The sequence below is a fragment of the Manis javanica genome, chromosome 15, assembly GCF_040802235.1.
Source record: "Manis javanica isolate MJ-LG chromosome 15, MJ_LKY, whole genome shotgun sequence".
Lineage (NCBI taxonomy): Eukaryota > Metazoa > Chordata > Mammalia > Pholidota > Manidae > Manis > Manis javanica.
The window spans coordinates 85,661,234-85,680,275 of record NC_133170.1 but is presented as its reverse complement, the minus strand read 5'-3'; the positions used below and the strand labels follow the sequence as shown (position 1 = coordinate 85,680,275).

Genomic DNA, 19,042 nt, shown 5'->3' with positions numbered 1-19,042 from the left:
CCTAAAGTATATATTAGAACAAAACACTTGTCTCAGGGTGTTTGGACCTTTTCTGATATTGTTACAACTCTAATACAACTCTTGTTAGTAGGCTGTTGATTTAGTGCTTTATTGTACCAAGTCACTAGAAAATATTCTCATCCCATGGAAAAGTATGGCTCTTCAAGAGATTTCTCTGCTGTAATAGTTAGGAGTTAAAGCCTAGAGACACAGGAAGACATCCTTGGGGGCCCAAACTTTGTATCGAGCCACCATGAGTTTTCCTCTGAGTGGTGGCTGAGTCTAAGGTCATTCTTTGCCCTGTGTTTCTCTTGTCTTGTCTATTCAGTCACCCAAGGAAGAACCTAGGAGGCCTGCCTCGCCCCTTCCTCCCACATCTCACCACCTGCCAGATTCTGCTGAACCACTCCTTCACCTCTGTTCTCTGCCTGTCTTTTCTCCATCCCCAGTGGTGGCAGAACACCTGCATTGGATTCCCCATTGGTTTCCTTATTACTTAATTCCACACAATTCCCAGCCAGCAGGGCGTTGAAGAGAAGTGCACGTGCCCAGTTTCAGCTCTCAGAGATTGGAATCAAATTCAGTAGGTCAGGACTGTGTTATTTTAAAATGCACATCATGTCAAAATTCATCAGGCTGTACATTAAGGTTTGTGCATTTTATTGTATGGACCTCATTGTATGTAAAAATAATTTAAAAAATGAACGTTCCTTAGCATGTTCCTTCAAGATCTGGTCTTGCCAGGCTTCTCTCGCCCCACTTGCCTAGGGAATCCCCTAAACACAGCATGCTTTGCACACCCTGGGTCTCTTGATGGGTGTCCCTCTTCCTTCTCTGCACCTAACTACTTGTCCTGTAAGACTCAGCTCAAGGGTCACCTCTGGGTTCTGCACTTGAGTTGCTCAGTGAGGGAGAAAAATGGCACGCACCTGCCTAGAACAAATAAACCCTGGGCTGTCCACTGCATGCTGCGTGTAGGCCGGCTTAACGATGGGGTACAGCGGAGGGATAGGCCTTCTGACATTGGGAAGGAGGTGGGACTTGGGCTGGCCCCTCCAGAATGAGTGGTTAAAGGACTCAGCAGCCAGTGAGGTGGAGTAGCTTTTATCCCTCGGAATGAGTGTGGGCAGTGGCTATGAGAGGTGCCCTGAGGAACCCCAGTGACGGCCTGCCTACCCCCCAGTATGGCTGCATGCTTCTGACCTTGTGCTCTCCTCTCCTTGGGTTTTAGTTAGGCCAGCCCCTGAAGTGCTTCCCAGAAGCACTAAGGAACTGGCTTGGTTTTGTCTAAGGTTGGCATGTCCAGCACTACAAGCCTCCAGAGCTACGAGCCCTCCTTCCCTCCACCCTGGTGGGGCTAAGTTTTCTGGCCAACTTCTGGAAGAGTTGCCTCTCATGAAAGGTCATCATGGAAACTCATGCTGATGGGCTTAAAGACAGGTGGCAGAGAGATGCTATGTTTTCAATTTTTGGGGTCACGTGTGTTCTCAGCTGCAGCGTCCAGGTGAGGCAGCAGGCCACTCGCTTGTGAGGACTTCTGCTTGCAGGGCTCCTCTGGCCGCCTCATCCTGTCTGTTCTTGACGGCATAGATAAGCCAAACTCTGTCCCCAGTAAAAAGGAGAGGAGAGGGCCATTAACTGAGGACACAGCTATTGAGAGGGAGAATAGTGTGGTCCTTAAGAGCTCAGGTTTTAGAGTCTGAGTCCTGAGGCTGCCACAGCTTGGCTGAGGGAACCTGGGCAAGTTACCTAACCTCTCTCTGCATTAGTTACTTCATCTGTGTGTGAAGGTTAAATGTGTTAATATTGATATCCAGTGCTTAGAAGAGTGCTTGGCATATACTAAGTGTGAGAAGCTAGGTATTGAGAAAATAGATACTGGCATTTGTATTGGGAGTGAGCAGGATGTTCCAGGGCAGTGAGAACAGCCTGGTGGGAGGGAAGGGGTCGGAGGAGTGAGAGGAGAAAGTGCTGGAAAGGTGGGTCGGGGCCAGGTAGGGGCGGGCCTGCCTGAATGTGACCCCCACCCCAGCAGAGCCTCTCCTCTTGTGGCACTCTCCTGAAGAAACCTGATCCTTACCGGTAGTGAGAAGTTAATTGAGATGGCTGCGGGAATGTGTGTTTGTTTAAAAATGTTCACTTTTCTCAACAAAATTGAAAAGGTCTTGAATTCAAAATTTGTTTTCCCAGAGTGTCATACTCTCTCCCTGTGTATTTTCTCTTCCTGTCCTGGATGGTCCTGCAGTGAGGACAGTGACAGGCACTGTGTCCAGAGATGAACCCAGGTGCTTTGTGTGGAAGGGCCCCTAAAGGGGCTGGCCTGGGACTGGGGAGGTGGGGTGTGAAGGAAACTTGAGAACCAGTCGTTGCATCCCAGAAATAATACTGTTGCTTTTTGTCTTCTCTTTCAGCTTCGAAGCAGAAAGTTAAGAACTGTTGCTTATGGTGGCTGTTCCATGTCTCCTGGCCTTTGCTGCAGTCTCTAGAATTTCAGAGCTGCAAGGGGCTCCCTTGACAGGCAGGAGCCTGAGACTTAGAGGGCACTGCCCACGGCCTGGGTGGCCCACTCTCTGCTCGCATCGCCTGCCCTGAGGGTCTTGCTCCTGCTTTTCACAAGGCTGCTGTGGGTTTTCAGGAGGGGCGGGGTGCAGAACAGGGGAATTCACTTCAGCTTAGTGGTTGTTTGGGCCTTGTTCTGTTTTTGACAGTTCCAGGTCTGTGTTGATTATAGTTTGTTGCACTTCATTATCCTGTCATATTTTGCTTCCACATCTTACTGGCATAGTTCAGTGGAGGGGCGGAATACTGTTTGGACAACCCCTAGCCCAGCAGGCACATTGGCAACCAAAGCAGTCAGTAAGGTCAAGCCCAGTGCTCGTGGCTGTGTGCTCTCTGGTTCTGAGTGGGGACGCTGCCTGACTGTCAGAGGTTGGGCAGCGGGGTAACTCAAGTTGAACAGCCTCTGAACCCTTTCTGAGTTGGCTTGTAAATGTCTGCCTTACACCAGTGTTCCTCTCAAGAACTCTGACCTTGCAGAAGGATCTGCCACGGGTTTTACACACGCAGTTGCCACTCTGCTCACTCGTCCTGGGGCAGCTCTGGAGTGTGTGATATAGGTGAAGAATGTGAGGCACAGCCATGATCAGATGGAAGCAGAAACATTTTCCAGGAGTGAGGCCGGTGGCCAGAAGCTGGCCGAGGAGCTGGCAGGAGACCCTGCTTAGGCGGGGCCTGGGCCACGCTTGCTTGGAGGTGTGTGGTCTGTGCATCTCTTTGAGCCTGTGTTGAGTGTTTTCTTAAGCCATGTCCTCTTAGAATGACCTCTTGACAAGTGGCAGATCTCCCTGGAGCAGCGTGCTGTGGTCAAGTAACAGGGACCTGAGTTCAGATCTGCCATCGCCTCGTTTGTGTCGTCACCTAGAGCCTTAGTGTCCTGATTTCTCCAGTAGGATAATGAAGCTACTTCACAGAGTTCTGATGACAGTTAGATGTACTAGTTTTTTAAAAAATTAAAGTATCATTGATATACATTCTTATGTTGGTTTCAAATACACCACACAGTGATTCAACATTTACCCATATTATTATCAAGTCCTCACCCCCTCCAGTGCGGTCACTGTCCATCAACATATTAAGATGTTACAGAATCATTAATTGTGTTCTCCATGCTGTAGTGCTGTCCCCATGACCTACCTATATTGTGACTGTGAATTATTGTGTCCCTTAATTCCCTTCCCCCTCCCCCTGTTCCCCAATCCTTCCCCTTGGTAACCATGAGTCCCTTTTCAGTGTCTATGAGTCTACTGCTATTTTGTTCCTTCTGTTTTATTTTTATACCCCACAAATGAGTGAAATCATTTGATATTTGTCTCTCTCTGCCTGGATTATTTCTCTGAGCATAATACCCTCTAGATCCATCCATGTTGTTGCAAATGGGAGGATTTCTTTTCTTTTTATTGCTGAATAATATTCCATTTTGTTTATGTACCAAGATGTACTAGTCTTGATGATAACTAAGTGTAAGATAGCGTGCAAACTGCTGAGCCGTAGAATGGCTGATGTGTTGGGGTTGTTCCCACCCCCTTTGCTGAGTATTAATTGAAATAAGAGAATTGCATTCCTCTACTCTGAAGCCTTATATTTAGGTTTACAGTATACTGAATTATGCCAAAGTCGTGATTTGGTATCATTGCCACTGGTTGTATTATGCAAACTTGGAAAATACATTTCTGTCAAAATTAGTCACTATACTAGTCACACAAAAGCAGGGAGTAGCTCTTTCTTTTAAAGTTATTAAAGTCCTACCAGTTGTGTGGCTGGCGTTTGAGAGCAATTTGGTTCTTAGACTTGAGGCAGGTTTGTGTAATTTTCCCTCAGACATCCGGCTCCATCTCCCAGGTTTCATTTTGCTTGGACAGGAGGAGCCCAGAAATGTTCCTTGCACAACGTGAACACTTAATGATTAGCTGTGAAGGCTATTCCGGAGTAAACTAAGCCTCCCTGGATCCTGCTCAGGAAATAGGAGCCCCTGCACTGCCCAGTTCCAGTGGAAGCCTTCCACCCTACCTGCCTGCTTTGTGTGGTGAGGTGTTCACCAAAGAGCAGTTCAGGCCCTGGCGCTAGTCCTGGCCCTGCCCTGTACCAGGTCTGTGACTTGGGCCTCTCTCAGCCTCAGCTTTATCTTACGTAAAATGTTGCTGATATGCCCGACTTGCCTATCTCAGGTGTTGTGAGCTTCCTTCCAGTCATATCATATGTGCTATGTTCATTTTTAACACTGCAGAGTGTTGTCACGACCACCTGCTGCTTCTCCCTCTTAGAGTCTTGGCCCTGCTTGTCACGGACTGCTCTTTGGTGCATGTGTCTTACGTCAGAAGCATGCATCTTCCCTAGCATCTCTTCATTTCTGTTTTTTTTTTTTTTGGGATTTTGAATGTGAGGACATGCTAAGCTGATGCCCTCCAGAGGAGATATGCTGTTAGCAGGCCCCCCTGCTTTACGTTTCTTTTTCTTGAGGTATAATTGATGAGGTCATTTCTGAAATGTGCTAACAATCATAAACTTATTCATTTCTAATTTAAGACCCTGTGAGATCTGGTCATAGGCTGTCAATGCCATATTACGTCTGTGTCCTGTTATACAGAATGCAGACTCTGTTGGTGCCCTGACGCTGTGTTGGATTTTAAGAAACGTGATGATACAATTACAGAAGGGAATGAAATAATGTTAATTGAATACATACTAGGGGTTCTAAGTGTTAAACTGTAAAAAGTTTCTTGTAATTCTCAGTAGAGCCCTGTGAGGTAGGTTTCCTGCCATTTCGTCTGGTGGTGTGAGGGGTGGGGCCGTGGTTTGAACCCAGGCTTGTCTGACCCAGAGGCCTCTGCTCTTTCTAGTCCTCTGTTGATTTGATAGCTGTTGACACATGCCCAATCAAAATACTGTTTTTATGTATAATACACAAAAGAAACGTTAAAGAGAATGGTTGGGAATTAGAATATCCTGATTTTATTGCTTATAGGAATTTTAACAGAGAAGAGTAAAATATGCAGTATAAATTACAGTGAGCATTCACCCAAAAAAAAAACAAAAAAACTCAGAACAGTTTTTGGGTTTCTGTTAACCACAGACTTGTTGCAGTAAGAGGAATTCCTTACATTGCTTCTGTGTGTCTGGCTCTGTGGGAGGTGTTAGCTCTTTTAGGAGCTTATTTCTAGCAGTGGAAATGACATCAAATTAGGGCCTCAGTATCTTCTGGGCTGAAAGATTAGGTTGAATGAGCGTGGTGGTTCTTAGGTAGGGGTGCAGCTCACTGTCACCGGGGGTCCCGGGCACTCTGGAGATGCTGATTCAGCTGTCCATGGGTGGGGCCTGGGCACCAGTCAGGCTTTCTCTCACCTTGCCCTCCCCTCCCTTTCTACCGCCGCCTCTCCTGTGTGGGTGTTGAACAGCTCTCCAGGGGCTTTGGGCGCACACTCTGATTGAGAGGCCCCCAACATTAGGGAACACTTCCTCCACTGCTTCCCTCACACACCTGGTGATTTCGTCCTTCTGCGTCTCTATACGTTTCCCGACCAGGTAGACCTGTTCCCTCCAGAGGTTTGCTTCCTCCTCAGCCTCCAAGGCCCTTCTCAGCCTCTCTCCCATGAGGCCGTGACCTCTCGTTGCCTGTGGAGCCTGTCCACCTCTGGCCTTCAGCTTCCTAGAGCGGTGTCTCTCCACCGTTCTAACCCAGCCTCCGCAGCCCAGATGATGGCAGTCACCTTTGCTTTCTGTGGTTCCTTTAGGGGTATAATGTGCCCTTTTCCATTTAACAAATACGCCACTACAGGATAATACTGCATGTACCTTTTTAAACCATACACACATTCCCTACCTTGAGACTTGCTGTCCATAACATCAGTTTGCCATCTGAAGCGGCCCCGACTTGCACAGCTGATTTTTCCTCTGTATGTATGTCTGGATTTCTTTTTTCTTTTCTTTTTTAATTGAAGTATATAGCTGATATACAGCATTATATGGGTTTCAGATGTATATAACAGTGATTGAACAACTATATGCATTACTAAATTCTCACCATGATAAGTGTAGTTACCATCTTTCATACAATAATATTACAGTATTATTGACTATATTCCCTGTGCTGTACTTTTATCTCCATGACTAATTTATTTTATAATTGGAAATTTGTGCCTCTTTATCTCCTAGATTTCTTAGAGGACCATAGCCACCAGCTAGTTACAAGGGTTCTCATTCAGGCCGTGCATGAAGATTATCCAGGAAGATTTTGAAGTTGATTTCGAGGCCGCATTGTAGATCTCCAAGGAAGAAAATAAAAGATTTTGTTAAATACTTTGCCCAAACTCAGGTGTACACATCCGAATTGTGTGCCAGAGTGCTCCCTGCATGCAAATGTGCGCTCTCCCAGGGTTGAGTCAGGGCTTCTGTGCAGGTCTTGGAGCGGTGCGTGCCTGCTAGGCCAGGGCCAGCCTCCTGCCCCTGCCAGCAGTGGTCCGTTTCTGGCACACGCCCCGCTCTGGCCTGGTGTGGGCACCATACTTTCTGGGCTGCAGTTTGGGCAATGGGTATTTTCCCGTTCGAAGAGCTGGACAGCCTGCCGGGTTCTTTCAGTTCCCGCAATGCGCTGAGCTCCACCTCTGGGCTTCTACTGCATTTAAGAGGCATTGCTTTCCTTCCCCCTCGCCGCCTGCCTGACGGGGAACGAGCAAGTGGCCCGGTTCTGCTTCCCCTCTCTCCTCTTGGTTTGTCAGTACTGCGCCAGCAGCACGGCGCAGCTGGCCTGGGACTCCTCACTCTAGCAGAACCGAAACTAAACTTTGTGTGAGGCATGTTCTGTAAGCGCCTGCCGTCGTTGGCTTTGATCTTCCTGTCTGTTCATCGAGAGCTGGGCTGCTCTCAGTTTCTGTTTGTCAGGGCCTTTCTTCTGTCATTTGTAATGCTCTTTTCCACTTGAGCTCTGACTTTACATTGGCTTCTTTAAATTCCTTACCCTGTTCTTTATTCTCAGGATCGTTGTCAGTTACAGGGGTGCAGTTTTGCATCAGGGTCTATCAGTCCTTGACTCATCCTGCCTTTTGGAGTCTCAGACCTTCATATGAGCTTGTCTTTTCTCAGAGTGACTTGAATCCATCTTCAGGTTGTTCTCAGTGGAGGTGTGATTGGGATTTGGGGCTGAATAGTTCTTGTCTGCAGACTGTCTTGTGCAATGCAGAACTTTCAGCATTCTGACCCCAGATAGTACTGGTGGTTTTCAGCAGCTGGGGCTCTAGAGGATGTCGGGAAATCAGGGTCAGGTGGTGTCATGATGCCTGGCATCTAGTGGGCAGGGCTCAGGGTGTTCACAGTGCAGAGTCCTGCCTGGATGCCGGATGCCGGCGCCACCCTGCTGAGAAATGTTCTCCTAGGGGCTGCCCAGCATTCCCTGGAGGTGACAGGGTTCTCTTGCTTGGTTGTTTTTCTTGGTTTCTCTCACTTCTGCCTTATAATCAGTTCTTCCTTGTTGGTTAAGAGTTATGCAAAGGAGGTTCTCTTCCGTCTTTGGTGAGCTTAACTTGACAGCAACTAAGTAGAGAGTTCATCTCTTACCCAATTAACTGATAACTGAGCTTTGGATTCCCTGACCTCCCAGCTCTTCGGACTTCAGTGTCTTCTCTGCCCAGGGGGTACGTGGCATCCTTCTCCCATGGAACAACCTTTCTCTTGGTTCACGCCTCTGATAGCAGAGCACCCATGGGTGCCCTCTCTGCACCCCTGCCCATAAGTGCCCACTCATTTCTCCCCTTTTCTTGAGCAAGATGCAGGTTTTCACTGCCACTTTACAGTTGAGTCCCATGTTGCCATGTTTGTGTAATTCTTTTGAAATTTACTTTCTTGTTTATTACAGATACTTTTATTACCATGACTGTTGTTAGTATGTGGATTTCTGAAGCCATAAAGCATATTTACAGATTATTTTAAAATTTACTTGCTTCCATGAATATTGGATGTACTCTTCTCTGTTGTTTCTTTTTTGGTTGTCGAATGTCAAAGTTCTATCTGGAATTTTTCTTCCTGTCTGTATTTGGTTCAAACATTTTTGGTGATTTGGTAGGACTCAGCCCTTAAAGGACATGCTATCTTCTGTCCTTATCCCAGAACCCTAACTCTAGTCTTGCACCAAGGATCAGAAAGTCAAAATACATAGAGAGCCCTTTCCGTTCCAGAACTGTTTTCCCCCTCGGCATGCCCCAGCTTCCCATCTGTTCACTAACTTGATGATTAACCAGGTGTTTGAGCATGACCATGAGCTACAAGGTTGCCAGGCCCCTGCCCTTGTGGAGCTTGGCCTCTGTCTGGAGAGTGGGCCAGAGTGTGCTGGAGGCGTGAGACTGCTGCTTCCCCTTCCTGAACCTGCCTGGGCTTCACAGTCCTCAGAGGGGTGTTACTGGGGCGTCCTGGGCATTAACAGGAGGGCTAGATGGCACTCAGCAGGTTGAATGGTCTCCAAGCTGCCATGCGTTCCCTCCCGACGGCTCAGGAAGAGGAACTGGGCCCTTTCTTCCCCCACTGCAGGGGTCACAGCCATTATCACTGGCATCTTCCTCACGGATGCTGAGCATTGCTTAGAAATGGGCTCCTCTCTCAGTGGCAGTGGCTCTCCCCACTGTGCAGCTTCTTAAAGATCCCCATTTCAGACTCCGCCCTGCACTTGCTGGACCAGAATTTCTGGGGCCGGGGCCGAGGCCCAGATGACTATGCTGGGCAGTAAGGGCCAACAGGCAGCACCCTTGTGGGTGGGAAGAGCCTTGGGCCTGTCACCTGCCAGGACGCTTCAGTGTGTCCCAGCAGCCTCTTCTGGTGTGCCGTCCCCAGTCTGCTCTGTGCCAGGCACACTGGAGTGTTTCCACTTCCTTGGGAATTGTTTCCCCAGTGCCCTATAAGCTGGTGGCTGTGTGTTGGGAATACGGGGTACAGAGGATCTTTTGGGCTTGATGTGGGGGCTGATTCAGAGCTTCTGTGTCATTGTGAGCTGCAGCACCACATGATCTGGGGCCCCCCGTTTCTACAGGAGTACATGGGCTGTACGAGAAGGAAGCAGGCCAGAGAGGAGGCTGTCCTGCCTGACCAGCAGAGGGGGCAGCTCAGCTGGCCGGTGCTCTGAGGTGGCAGAGGAGAAGGCACCCAGGAGACGTGGAGGAGGCTGTTGGGCTGTGGTTGAGAGGCCAGGCTGGGACACCTAGGGGGCCCCCTCCTTCCAGGTGTCTGAGAATGGAGGACTGTTGGGGATGAAAGTCGTGGGCTCACCTTGGTGGCTTGGGTCATTAATGCTGTTGGACATTCACCTGAGTTGTTGGGAAGCAGTGGGAAATGTCAGGCTGGCACAGGTGAAAGAGAAGTAGCAGGCAGTTCCAGACAGGAGACCCCTCAGGCAGGGCCCTGGAGTAGCCGTGGTGGCCGGGCTTTCTGGGTGAAATGCAGTTGGCTGAGTTGACTGTATAGTGACAACCCCTCATATTCTGTTACTTGCTGCGTGGTTTCCCTTTCATTGTCTGTGACTCGGGGGCCTACTGCCCCTCTCTTGCTGCTGAGGAGACCGAGGTCCGGTGAAAGTCCCCTGTTCCCCGCCACCCCCTAATCCTGGCCGGGATAGTTCTCCTCACTGTGCTGCTGAGGGGGCGCCTTCTGAAGTCACACAGCACAGGGCCTGTCGCCTGCCAGGGAGCGCCACTGTGTCCCGGCTGCCTCTCCCGGTCCTGGGAACTTCTGCTCCTGGTCCGCACTTTCATTTGTCTTTTGATGTGCTCGGTGTCTGCACATAGCTTACTGAACCGTGGTTGGAAGAAGCCAGGCCTGTAGCACCTTCCTTGTACCCTTGCTGTGAGGCTGCCCTGCGCAGGGGGCTGAGGGGGTTTAAACGGGCATGGTGAACAGCCCAAGGAGGACACTTACCCCGCTGCCGTCTGTGGGTTCACCAAGGTGGGGGCTTTTCTTGGTCTGGGACACGGGTTGAGCTCTGGGCCTCTTGACCAGACCAGGGCCATCTAGTCCGCACTCTGAAATTCTGTCGTCAGCGGTGTCGGCACTTGGTTTAATGTGAGGGAGTCAGGAGGGATCTGAATATGTGGTGCTTTCCCCTATTTGACACCCCTTTATGCTTTGTTAATCAACAGGAGCTTGAAGAAATCCGCAAATGTGGAATGAAAAACTTCCGTAACATCCAGGTTGATGAAGCTAATTTATTGACTTGGCAAGGGCTTATTGTTCCTGTGAGTATTGAACACTTCGGCTTCTCATCAGACTGTTCTCTAAGGTGCTGTGTGTGCTGCTGGGCTTCTCTCTCCGCCCCAAGTAGGCTCTGGCCCCTGAGGTTAGGCGGGCAGCAGATGCAGAGGCAGGCTGTCAGTCTAGGGCACTACGGTGGGGACTGTAGCCCCGGGTTCCTCAGGAGAATCATCTTTGCCCTGGTTTTGAAACAGTCTGGAGGTCCGGAGCTTTCCAGTGTGTGGCCAGCCTGGAGAGCAGTGTGTGTCTGCTCCGTCTCCTGGCTTCTCTCCGCCTCACTCGTTCAGACAGGGCTGCCTGCTCTGACCTCTCTTAGGGTGGCTGTTCCTATCTAGACCGTCTCTTTGCTTTCCTGCCTGGTTTTGCGTCTGTGTCTGACCCTCTGGACACGTGTGTTCCAGGCTTTATTCCTGCCCCCCTCCAATATAGGCCTCCTCTTGATCTCAAATCCCTCTGCTTAATGGCTCACCTGTTCCCCTCACCCCGCTACCTTTTCTGGGGATTCTTCCTCCAGTGTCTGCCCCCGATAGCTCCAGGTCCCCCATCTGCAGACTCCTGTGTCCAGGTAGGCTTGGGCTTCCTCCTGGTAATGGCCGTCCTGAGCCTCACCGCCCTCTGGACTGAGGTCTGCTCTGCTCTTTCTCTGTCCTTTCATCTCCCCCCAGAGATGTGTCCTATGCTAACTCCAGTTGGCGATGCTCATCTCTGCCCTCCTAAAGCACATGGGCTCCCCCCAGCCCTCACACCTCTGGCTTGGTACCCCTGGAGTCATGGGCCCTACTTCCTCCGGAGCCTCTGAAGCGCGCACAGGGTCCCTGCCCTACTTCTGTGGCCAGTGTGCCACTCGCTTCTGTCTTGCTGTCTCTGTCCCCTTACACAGGGACCTTGTTTAGTCTGTCGCCTTCCTCTCGTCCTGTTTGTTTCTCGGGGACCCTGCTGCTTCCAGCATCTCTGCTGTGTTGACAGAGTTCCCCCTCTGCCTCTTCCGGCCTGAGTCCCAGAGAGAGCCACACTGTTCACAAGGTGGCTTTGCTCAGTCTCCCCAGCTCACAGCGGAGGCTTTGGAGTAAGTAATCCCCGTCCTTCCTGTTCTTCTGCCTCCACCCACCTTCTTTTTCCATCTCCACTTTCACCATTTGAGCCCCAGGCGCTTGCTCTGTGCTGCCCCTGCCCCTGCCCCACGCTGTTATATAAACTCTTTCCTTCTGGGCAGACGGGCTGCTTTGCCGAAGCAGAGCCTGGAGTGTGCTTGCCGTAGGCGTTCTCTTCTTGATGCTCGTTATAGGTCATGCCTTCTGTTACAGTGCCTGGAACCTGAACAGCAGATACGGGATTTGTACTTTCTTTTCCTAATCTTTTGGGTAACTAAAGAAAGATACCTTCATGGTGTTGCAGTGCAGACTCAAAGACTTTAAATCTCGGAGCGTCCAGTCTGTTATGAGGAGTCCTTGAGGTTTCTCCAGGCTTGGAGATGGTGGGCTCTGAGCCTAGGGTGTGAATGGTGGAGAAGCCCCTGACTGGGAGGTGTTAGCTGGTGACCCCAGGCCTTGCCTGCCATAGTGACCTTTTAGGTGCTGAGCAGAAGGGTGATCAGAAACATCTGACCACCTGTGCCCTTGCTAATTGAGATTGTTTTATCCTGATAAAATAACTGAAGAGTTAATTACTGGATCTTTTGAGAAATGATAAGAATGAATAGAATGGTTCTAAGTGGTCAGGCTTGGGTAGTCTATCCCGTGAGCCTAGTGGCCCAAGAGACTGCAGGCCGACTATAAGGGTGGGTGGCTGTCAGGCAGGCTCTGCCCCGGAGCACACACGAAGGCCTCCCTCTGGTGCCATGTTGGCAGAGCCTGTTCTCTCTGGTCTCCTAAGGTCTCCTGAGCCCAAGGTGGAGGCTGGCTTTTGTAGAATCCCCGTATGCTTGGGTCGAGGCTCTGGGGAGGGTTCAGGCCCCAGCCTTGCTTTCATGGGGGAAGCTGGAGACAGAGAAAGCAGGCCATGGCAAGGGCTGCTCTCGACCCTGCCCACGCTGCCCCCTCCCATTCCTCTCTCACATCCTTGCTGTAGTCCCTGCCCGGGGCTCCTGGTTGGTGTGAAGAGCATTTCAGGGATTTCAGGGAAGCACTTAAGGAGTTCTTGGCGACTGGCCCCTCCACAGCCCCTTGTAGTACCCCAGACCTCGTCTCATGGGGACTCTTCTCCCCAAACTCACGTGGGTCCACCCCGCTGAGGTGAAAGCAGGGCCAGGCTGAGAAAGGCATTGCAGCCCAGAGCATGTCTGCGACAGGATGCTAGTCCTCCAAGCCTGCTTGATAAATGCACCTTAGCAGTAGTTCAGAAAGGGGACACACGCACGAACCCCAGAGAGGGGAGGGGGCCGTGAGCCTGGAGTGGTGCTTCCTCAGGGTGCCTCATTGTTACTGCAGCAGTTAAGATTTATTCCTAAAAACACAAATCTTCTCATTTGAAATTCAGATATGCCATCTAGGGAAGAAAATAATCCCATAATCTCATGAAGTAAATTTTCAGGCACCTGCCCTTCAGGAGGTAGGGGCATGTAGCTGGCATGCCTTCTTGAAGCTTCTCACCCAGTGAACATGTTCATTTTTAACTGTTAATATTTCTCCCATCCTTTTTTTATGTGCAATTTTTAATGGACCATTTGATAATTTCACAATTATTGCACATTTCATCATTCAGTTATTTTCTTGAAACTTTTAATAACTAAACAACATCCCATAATATTTATATGATCACTTATTTAATCATTCCTTTAATTTGGGCTATTGAGATTGTTGATACTTTTCCATTTTCAAAACAATTTATCTGAACATCTTTATGTGGAAATTTTAGTGTGCATTTTTGTTTATTTAGGTTCTAATTTTACAATATAGTATACTGTCTGTCAGGATGAGGGTTATATTATATAAGGAAGGGACCATCTATAAGCCTATAGTCAAATTATTTTCCAAAAAGGTTGTGCCAGTTTATGTTCCTTTGGGCCCTGCACAGAAGTGCCTGCACATGTCCTTGGCTGTCATGGAAGTTTGCTGGGTGATCTTAAAGGGGAATCTGAACGACAGGCACTTCAGTGCCCAGACTGTGGGGTCCATCTGGCTAGGGCTGGACCTCCAACCCTGCCCTGGACTGGCTTGGTGATCTTCAGTAGGTCACACAGTTTGTCCCAATATCCTCACTTCTAAAAGGAATACTTGCCTCTCTGGCTGTTGTAAAAGTTTAGTAAGTGCACCTGTGTGAGGGCTTAGCCTCACTCTTCTTATAGCCTTTGTGGGCCTCTCTGGGAAAATGGAGGTATGTAACAGAGAGCTTATGAACAAACGTACAGAAAAAAATCGTTGTCGGTTTGATAGGTGTAAGAGTTCTCAATTTGACTTTTGTCTTAGTTGCATTCTGGCAGCTGTATAACAAATACCAGATACTGGGTAGTTGATAAACAACAGAAATGTGTTTCTCACTGTTCTGGAGTCTGGAAGCCAGAGATGAGGGTGCTAGTCTGATGAAGGCCCTCTTCTGGGTCACGGACTTCCCCTTGTCACCTCACATGGCTGACACTCTCGAGTCCTCTTTTACAAGGCACTAATCCCCTTCACATGTGCTCTGCCCTAATGATGATACAGTCACCTCCACAAGGCCCCACCTCTTAACACTATCGTCTTAGGCATTAGGTTCTCAATGTATGATTTTTCGGGGGATACAAACATTCAGACCTTAGTAATTTACATTTTTAATTTTGTTATTATAATTGAAGTGTATTTTAATCTATTAACTTTATATTTCTGCAATCTATTACATGTGGGGTTTTAGTATATTTATTTGTTGAATTATAGGAATTCTGCTTACTGATCATTTGTGTCTGGGGAAAAATATTTTTCAACTTACTTTTCTTTTTAATTTTCTTCAAAAATTCCTAATTTGAAAGTTTCTCTTAAAATTAAAAAAATTTTTCTTCCTTAATGTTTTTATTGTAAAATATGTGTAACAAAATTTGCCATTTTAATCATTTTAAATGTATAATTCAGTGATTTGAATTACATCCAACTGTTGTATAATCATCAGTTTCCAGAATTTTTCATCACTGGAGCTGAAACTCTGTAATCATTAAGTAATAACTCCCACTCCCAGTCCCCCAGCTCCTAGCAACCTGTGATCTACTGTCTGTCTCTGAATTTTCCTGTTATAGATACATAAATGAATCATGTCATACTTGTCCTTTTGTATCTGGCTTATTTCACTTAGCATAATTTTTTTTTTCAACATTGTATATGTTGTACTATGTGGAATGTGATTCCTTTTAATAGATAAATAATATTCCATTATATTTGTATATCACATTTTGTTTATCCATACATCTGTCAGTGGACACTGGGGCCGTTTACACCTTTTGGCCATTCTGAGTAATGCAGCTGTGAACACCGAGTTACCTGCTCGAGTCCTTGTTTTCATTTCCTTTGCGTATGTATGTGTAGTAGAATTGCTAGATCATATAGTAACTCTATTTTTAAAGTTTTTGAGGAACTGCTTAACTGATTTTTACAGTGGCTGCACCATCTTAATTCTTACCAGCAGTGTGCAAAGGTACCATTTGTTTGTCTCTCCTCACAGATCTTATTATTTTCCTTTTTTAAAGTTACAGCCATTCTGGCAGATAGGAAGTAGTATCTCGTGGTTTTGGTTTGCTTTTTCCTTATGACTGAGAATGTTGAGTATCTTTTCCTGTGCTTATTGGCCATTTATGTATATTCCTCAGAGAAATGTTTATTCAAGTCCTTTGCCTTTTTTTAGAGCAGTTTTAGGTTCACAGCAAAATTAAGAGGAAGGTATAGAAATGTCTTATATGCCTCCGGCTCCACACATGCATGAGCTCCCTAATGGACTTTCCCAACCAGAGTGGTACATTTTGTTACAATTGATGAACCTATAGACAATCACCTAAAGTACATAGTTTATATTGGAGATCATGTACATTGTGGTGGTACATTCTCTGAGTTTGGATAAACGTATAATGACATATATCCATCATTATTATATCATACAGGATAGTTTCACTGTCCTGAAATACTCTGTATGCCACCTATGCATTCCTCACTGTCCCCCAACCACTGATCTTTTTCCTTTTTTTTTTTCCTTTTCCAGAATGTCATATCATCATAGAGAATGTCATACAATCACATGTAGTTGGAATCACATAGCATGTAGCATTATCATGGTTGATAGCCCCTCTCTTTTTTTTTTTTTTTTTATAGGAGGTATTTTTTTTTTTTTTTTTTGAGAGGGCATCTCTCATATTTATTGATCAAATGGTTGTTAACAACAATAAAATTCAGTATAGGGGGGTCAATGCTCAATGTACAATCATTAATCCATCTCAAGTCTAATTCTCGTCAGTCTCCAATCTTCTGAAGCATAACGAACAAGTTCTTACATGGTGAACGAATTCTTACATAGTGAATAAGTTCTTACATGGTGAACAGTACAAGGGCATTCATCACAGAAACTTTCGGTTTTGATCATGCAATATGACCTATAAACAATCAGGTCAAATATGAATATTCGTTTGATTTTTGTACTTGATTTATATGTTGATCCCACATTTCTCCCTTTATTGTTATTATTATTTTTATTTTTAATAAAATGCTGAAGTGGTAGGTAGATGCAAGATAAAGGTAGAAAACATAGTTCAGTGCTATAAGAGGGCAAATGTAGATGATCAGATGATCAGGTGTGTGCCTATGGACTAAGTATTAATCCAGGCTAGACAAGGGCAGCAAGACATCCACGGATGCAGAAGATTTCTCTCAAAGCAGGGGGGGTGAGGTTCTGAGCCTCACCTCTGTTGATCCCCAAATTCTCACCTGATGGCCCCCCTGCGACTGTGCCTGTCTTAGGTTGTTCCTCCCTTGAGGAATCTTACCCGTCTCTGGCTAACCAGTCATCTTCCGGGGCCATACAGGGAAATGTAAAGTTGGTAAGTGAGAGAGAAGCCATATTGTTTGAAAAGGTTAGCTTTTTACTTCTTTGCAGATTTATGCCCTGTGGCTTCTATGCCCAGCACTTGTCTCGAGGTATCTTTACCACCTGGAGGAATTATGATACTCGGTAAATTCGATATGAGGCACGAATTCTATTTAAGGGTTGTAATTAGGAAGAAAGAAGAAAAGCTACAGATGTAGCATATGGAAGGAAACATGGGAGGATTGATTATTTCTTTGACATATCTTCTTGTAGAGTACCTTAAGTATGTATAGGTTTAAACTACTAACTAATTTGCACACACATATTAACATAATAGGAATACGGTGACATAAACAAAGCAAATCTATAATTACCATCCATCTCCAGTGAAGCCAAGAAAACCATTTAGGCACCCTAGGCATTTGTGAAAATTTGTCTGATATGATGGCTATTGTTCAACTGTACTTGAACAGTCTGAGAGAAATCAGACAAATTAAAGCAGCCCATTTCTGGGATCTGTTCACATCCCATATGTTCTTTTAACTGTAGATAGTCTATAGTCATAAGATTTTGGAGTGCTACACCTTGCACCCCTCCCAACTCCTGGTTGAGTTCCAACAGTACAGATCCGGTCAAATTCGTTGTCTCACTGTATGCACATGCCAGCCTAGACATCTCCCTCCTCATTCCTATGGCAAGGCCAGGAAACGGTGGGGTGGATGCAGCCACAACCGCAGCATCGTCCGTATCCCTGTGGAGGCTTTTTGATGATCATCCCCCGGCACAAGTCCTCCAGAGAGTGCTGATGCCGGAAGCTCCTCCTCATATCGTATCTTAGTTCATTTTCTGGGTATCCAAGCTAGGCCTTGATCTTCTGCATAGAAACAAACAGACCCTTTGCCCACACTTTGACATGCCCTCTATATCATTGTGCAGAACTCATTGGAGGTCAGCACACAGTAACTGCTTTTTTTTTTTTTTTTTTTTAAGAGAAAGGAATATTATCAGAAAAGAGTACCTCCATAGCTGATCATCTGACACCCTTTAAGTGATCAACATTAAGGATATTTAAAGCATGCGTTGATCTTTGATTTACCAATAGTTTTATCCTATCAAGGAGTAATCCCCCTTTTCTTTCTTTCTTTTTTTTTTTTTTAATTTTTAATCTATACTTACATGAAGAATACTATGTTTACTATGCTCTCCCCTATATCAGGTCCCCCCTAACAACCACATTACGGTTACTGTCCATCAGCTTAGCAAAATGTTGTAGAGTCACTACTTGTCCTCTCTGTGTTGTGCAGCCCACCCTCCCCTTTCTCCCTCCCCCCCATGCATGCTAATCTTAATACCCCCCTTCTTCTTCCCACCCCTTATCCCTCCCTGCCCACCCATCCTCCCCAATTCCTTTCCTTTTGGTACTTGTTAGTCCATTTTTGGGTTCTGTAATTCCGCTGCTGTTTTGTTCCTTCAGTTTTTCCTTTGTTCCTATACTCCTCAGATGAGTGAAATCATTTGGTATTTCTCTTTCTCCACTTGGCTTATTTCACTGAGCATAATACTCTCCAGCTCCATCCATGTTGCCGCAAATGGTTGGATTTTTCCACTTCTTATGGCTGAGTAGTATTCCATTGTGTATATGTACCACATCTTCTTTATCCATTCATCTACCGATGGACATTTAGGTTGCTTCCAATTCTTGGCTATTGTAAATAGTGCTGCGATAAACATAGGGGTGCATCTGTCTTTCTCAAACTTGATTGCTGCATTCTTAGGGTAAATTCCTAGGAGTGGAATTCCTGGGTCAAATGGTAGGTCTGTTTTGAGCATTTTGATGAACCTCCATACTGCTTTCCACAATGGTTGAACTAATTTACATTCCCACCAGCAGTGTAGGAGGGTTCCCCTTTCTCCACAGCCTCGCCAACATTTGTCGTTGTTTGTCTTTTGGATGGCAGCTATCCTTACTGGTGTGAGGTGATACCTCATTGTAGTTTTAATTTGCATTTCTCTGATAATTAGCGATGTGGAGCATCTTTTCATGTGTCTGTTGGCCATCTGTATTTCTTTTTTAGAGAACTGTCTGTTCAGTTCCTCTGCCCATTTTTAAATTGGGTTATTTGTTTTTTGTTTGTTGAGGTGTGTGAGCTCTTTATATATTCTGGACGTCAAGCCTTTATCGGATGTGTCATTTTCAAATATATTCTCCCATACTGTAGGGTTCCTTTTTGTTCTATTGATGGTGTCTTTCGCTGTACAGAAGCTTTTCAGCTTAATGTAGTCCCAC

At 46.6% G+C, this 19,042-nt stretch overlaps 1 protein-coding gene across 4 annotated transcripts in view; it reads left to right on the top strand.

Moving 5' to 3' along the window:
• The window catches only part of UBE2L3 (ubiquitin conjugating enzyme E2 L3), a 52,368-nt gene that overhangs the window by 3,839 nt on the left and 29,487 nt on the right, over window positions 1-19,042 (top strand). For 3 of the 4 annotated variants that reach the window (XM_073223578.1, XM_073223577.1, XM_036993260.2), the window contains one exon: window positions 10,671-10,766. The exons of the other annotated variant lie outside the window; for it this stretch is intronic. In XM_073223578.1, coding sequence (XP_073079679.1) covers window positions 10,671-10,766 — 96 coding nt within the window. The remainder of the gene's footprint in view (window positions 1-10,670; window positions 10,767-19,042) is intronic. 4 annotated transcript variants of the gene reach the window in all.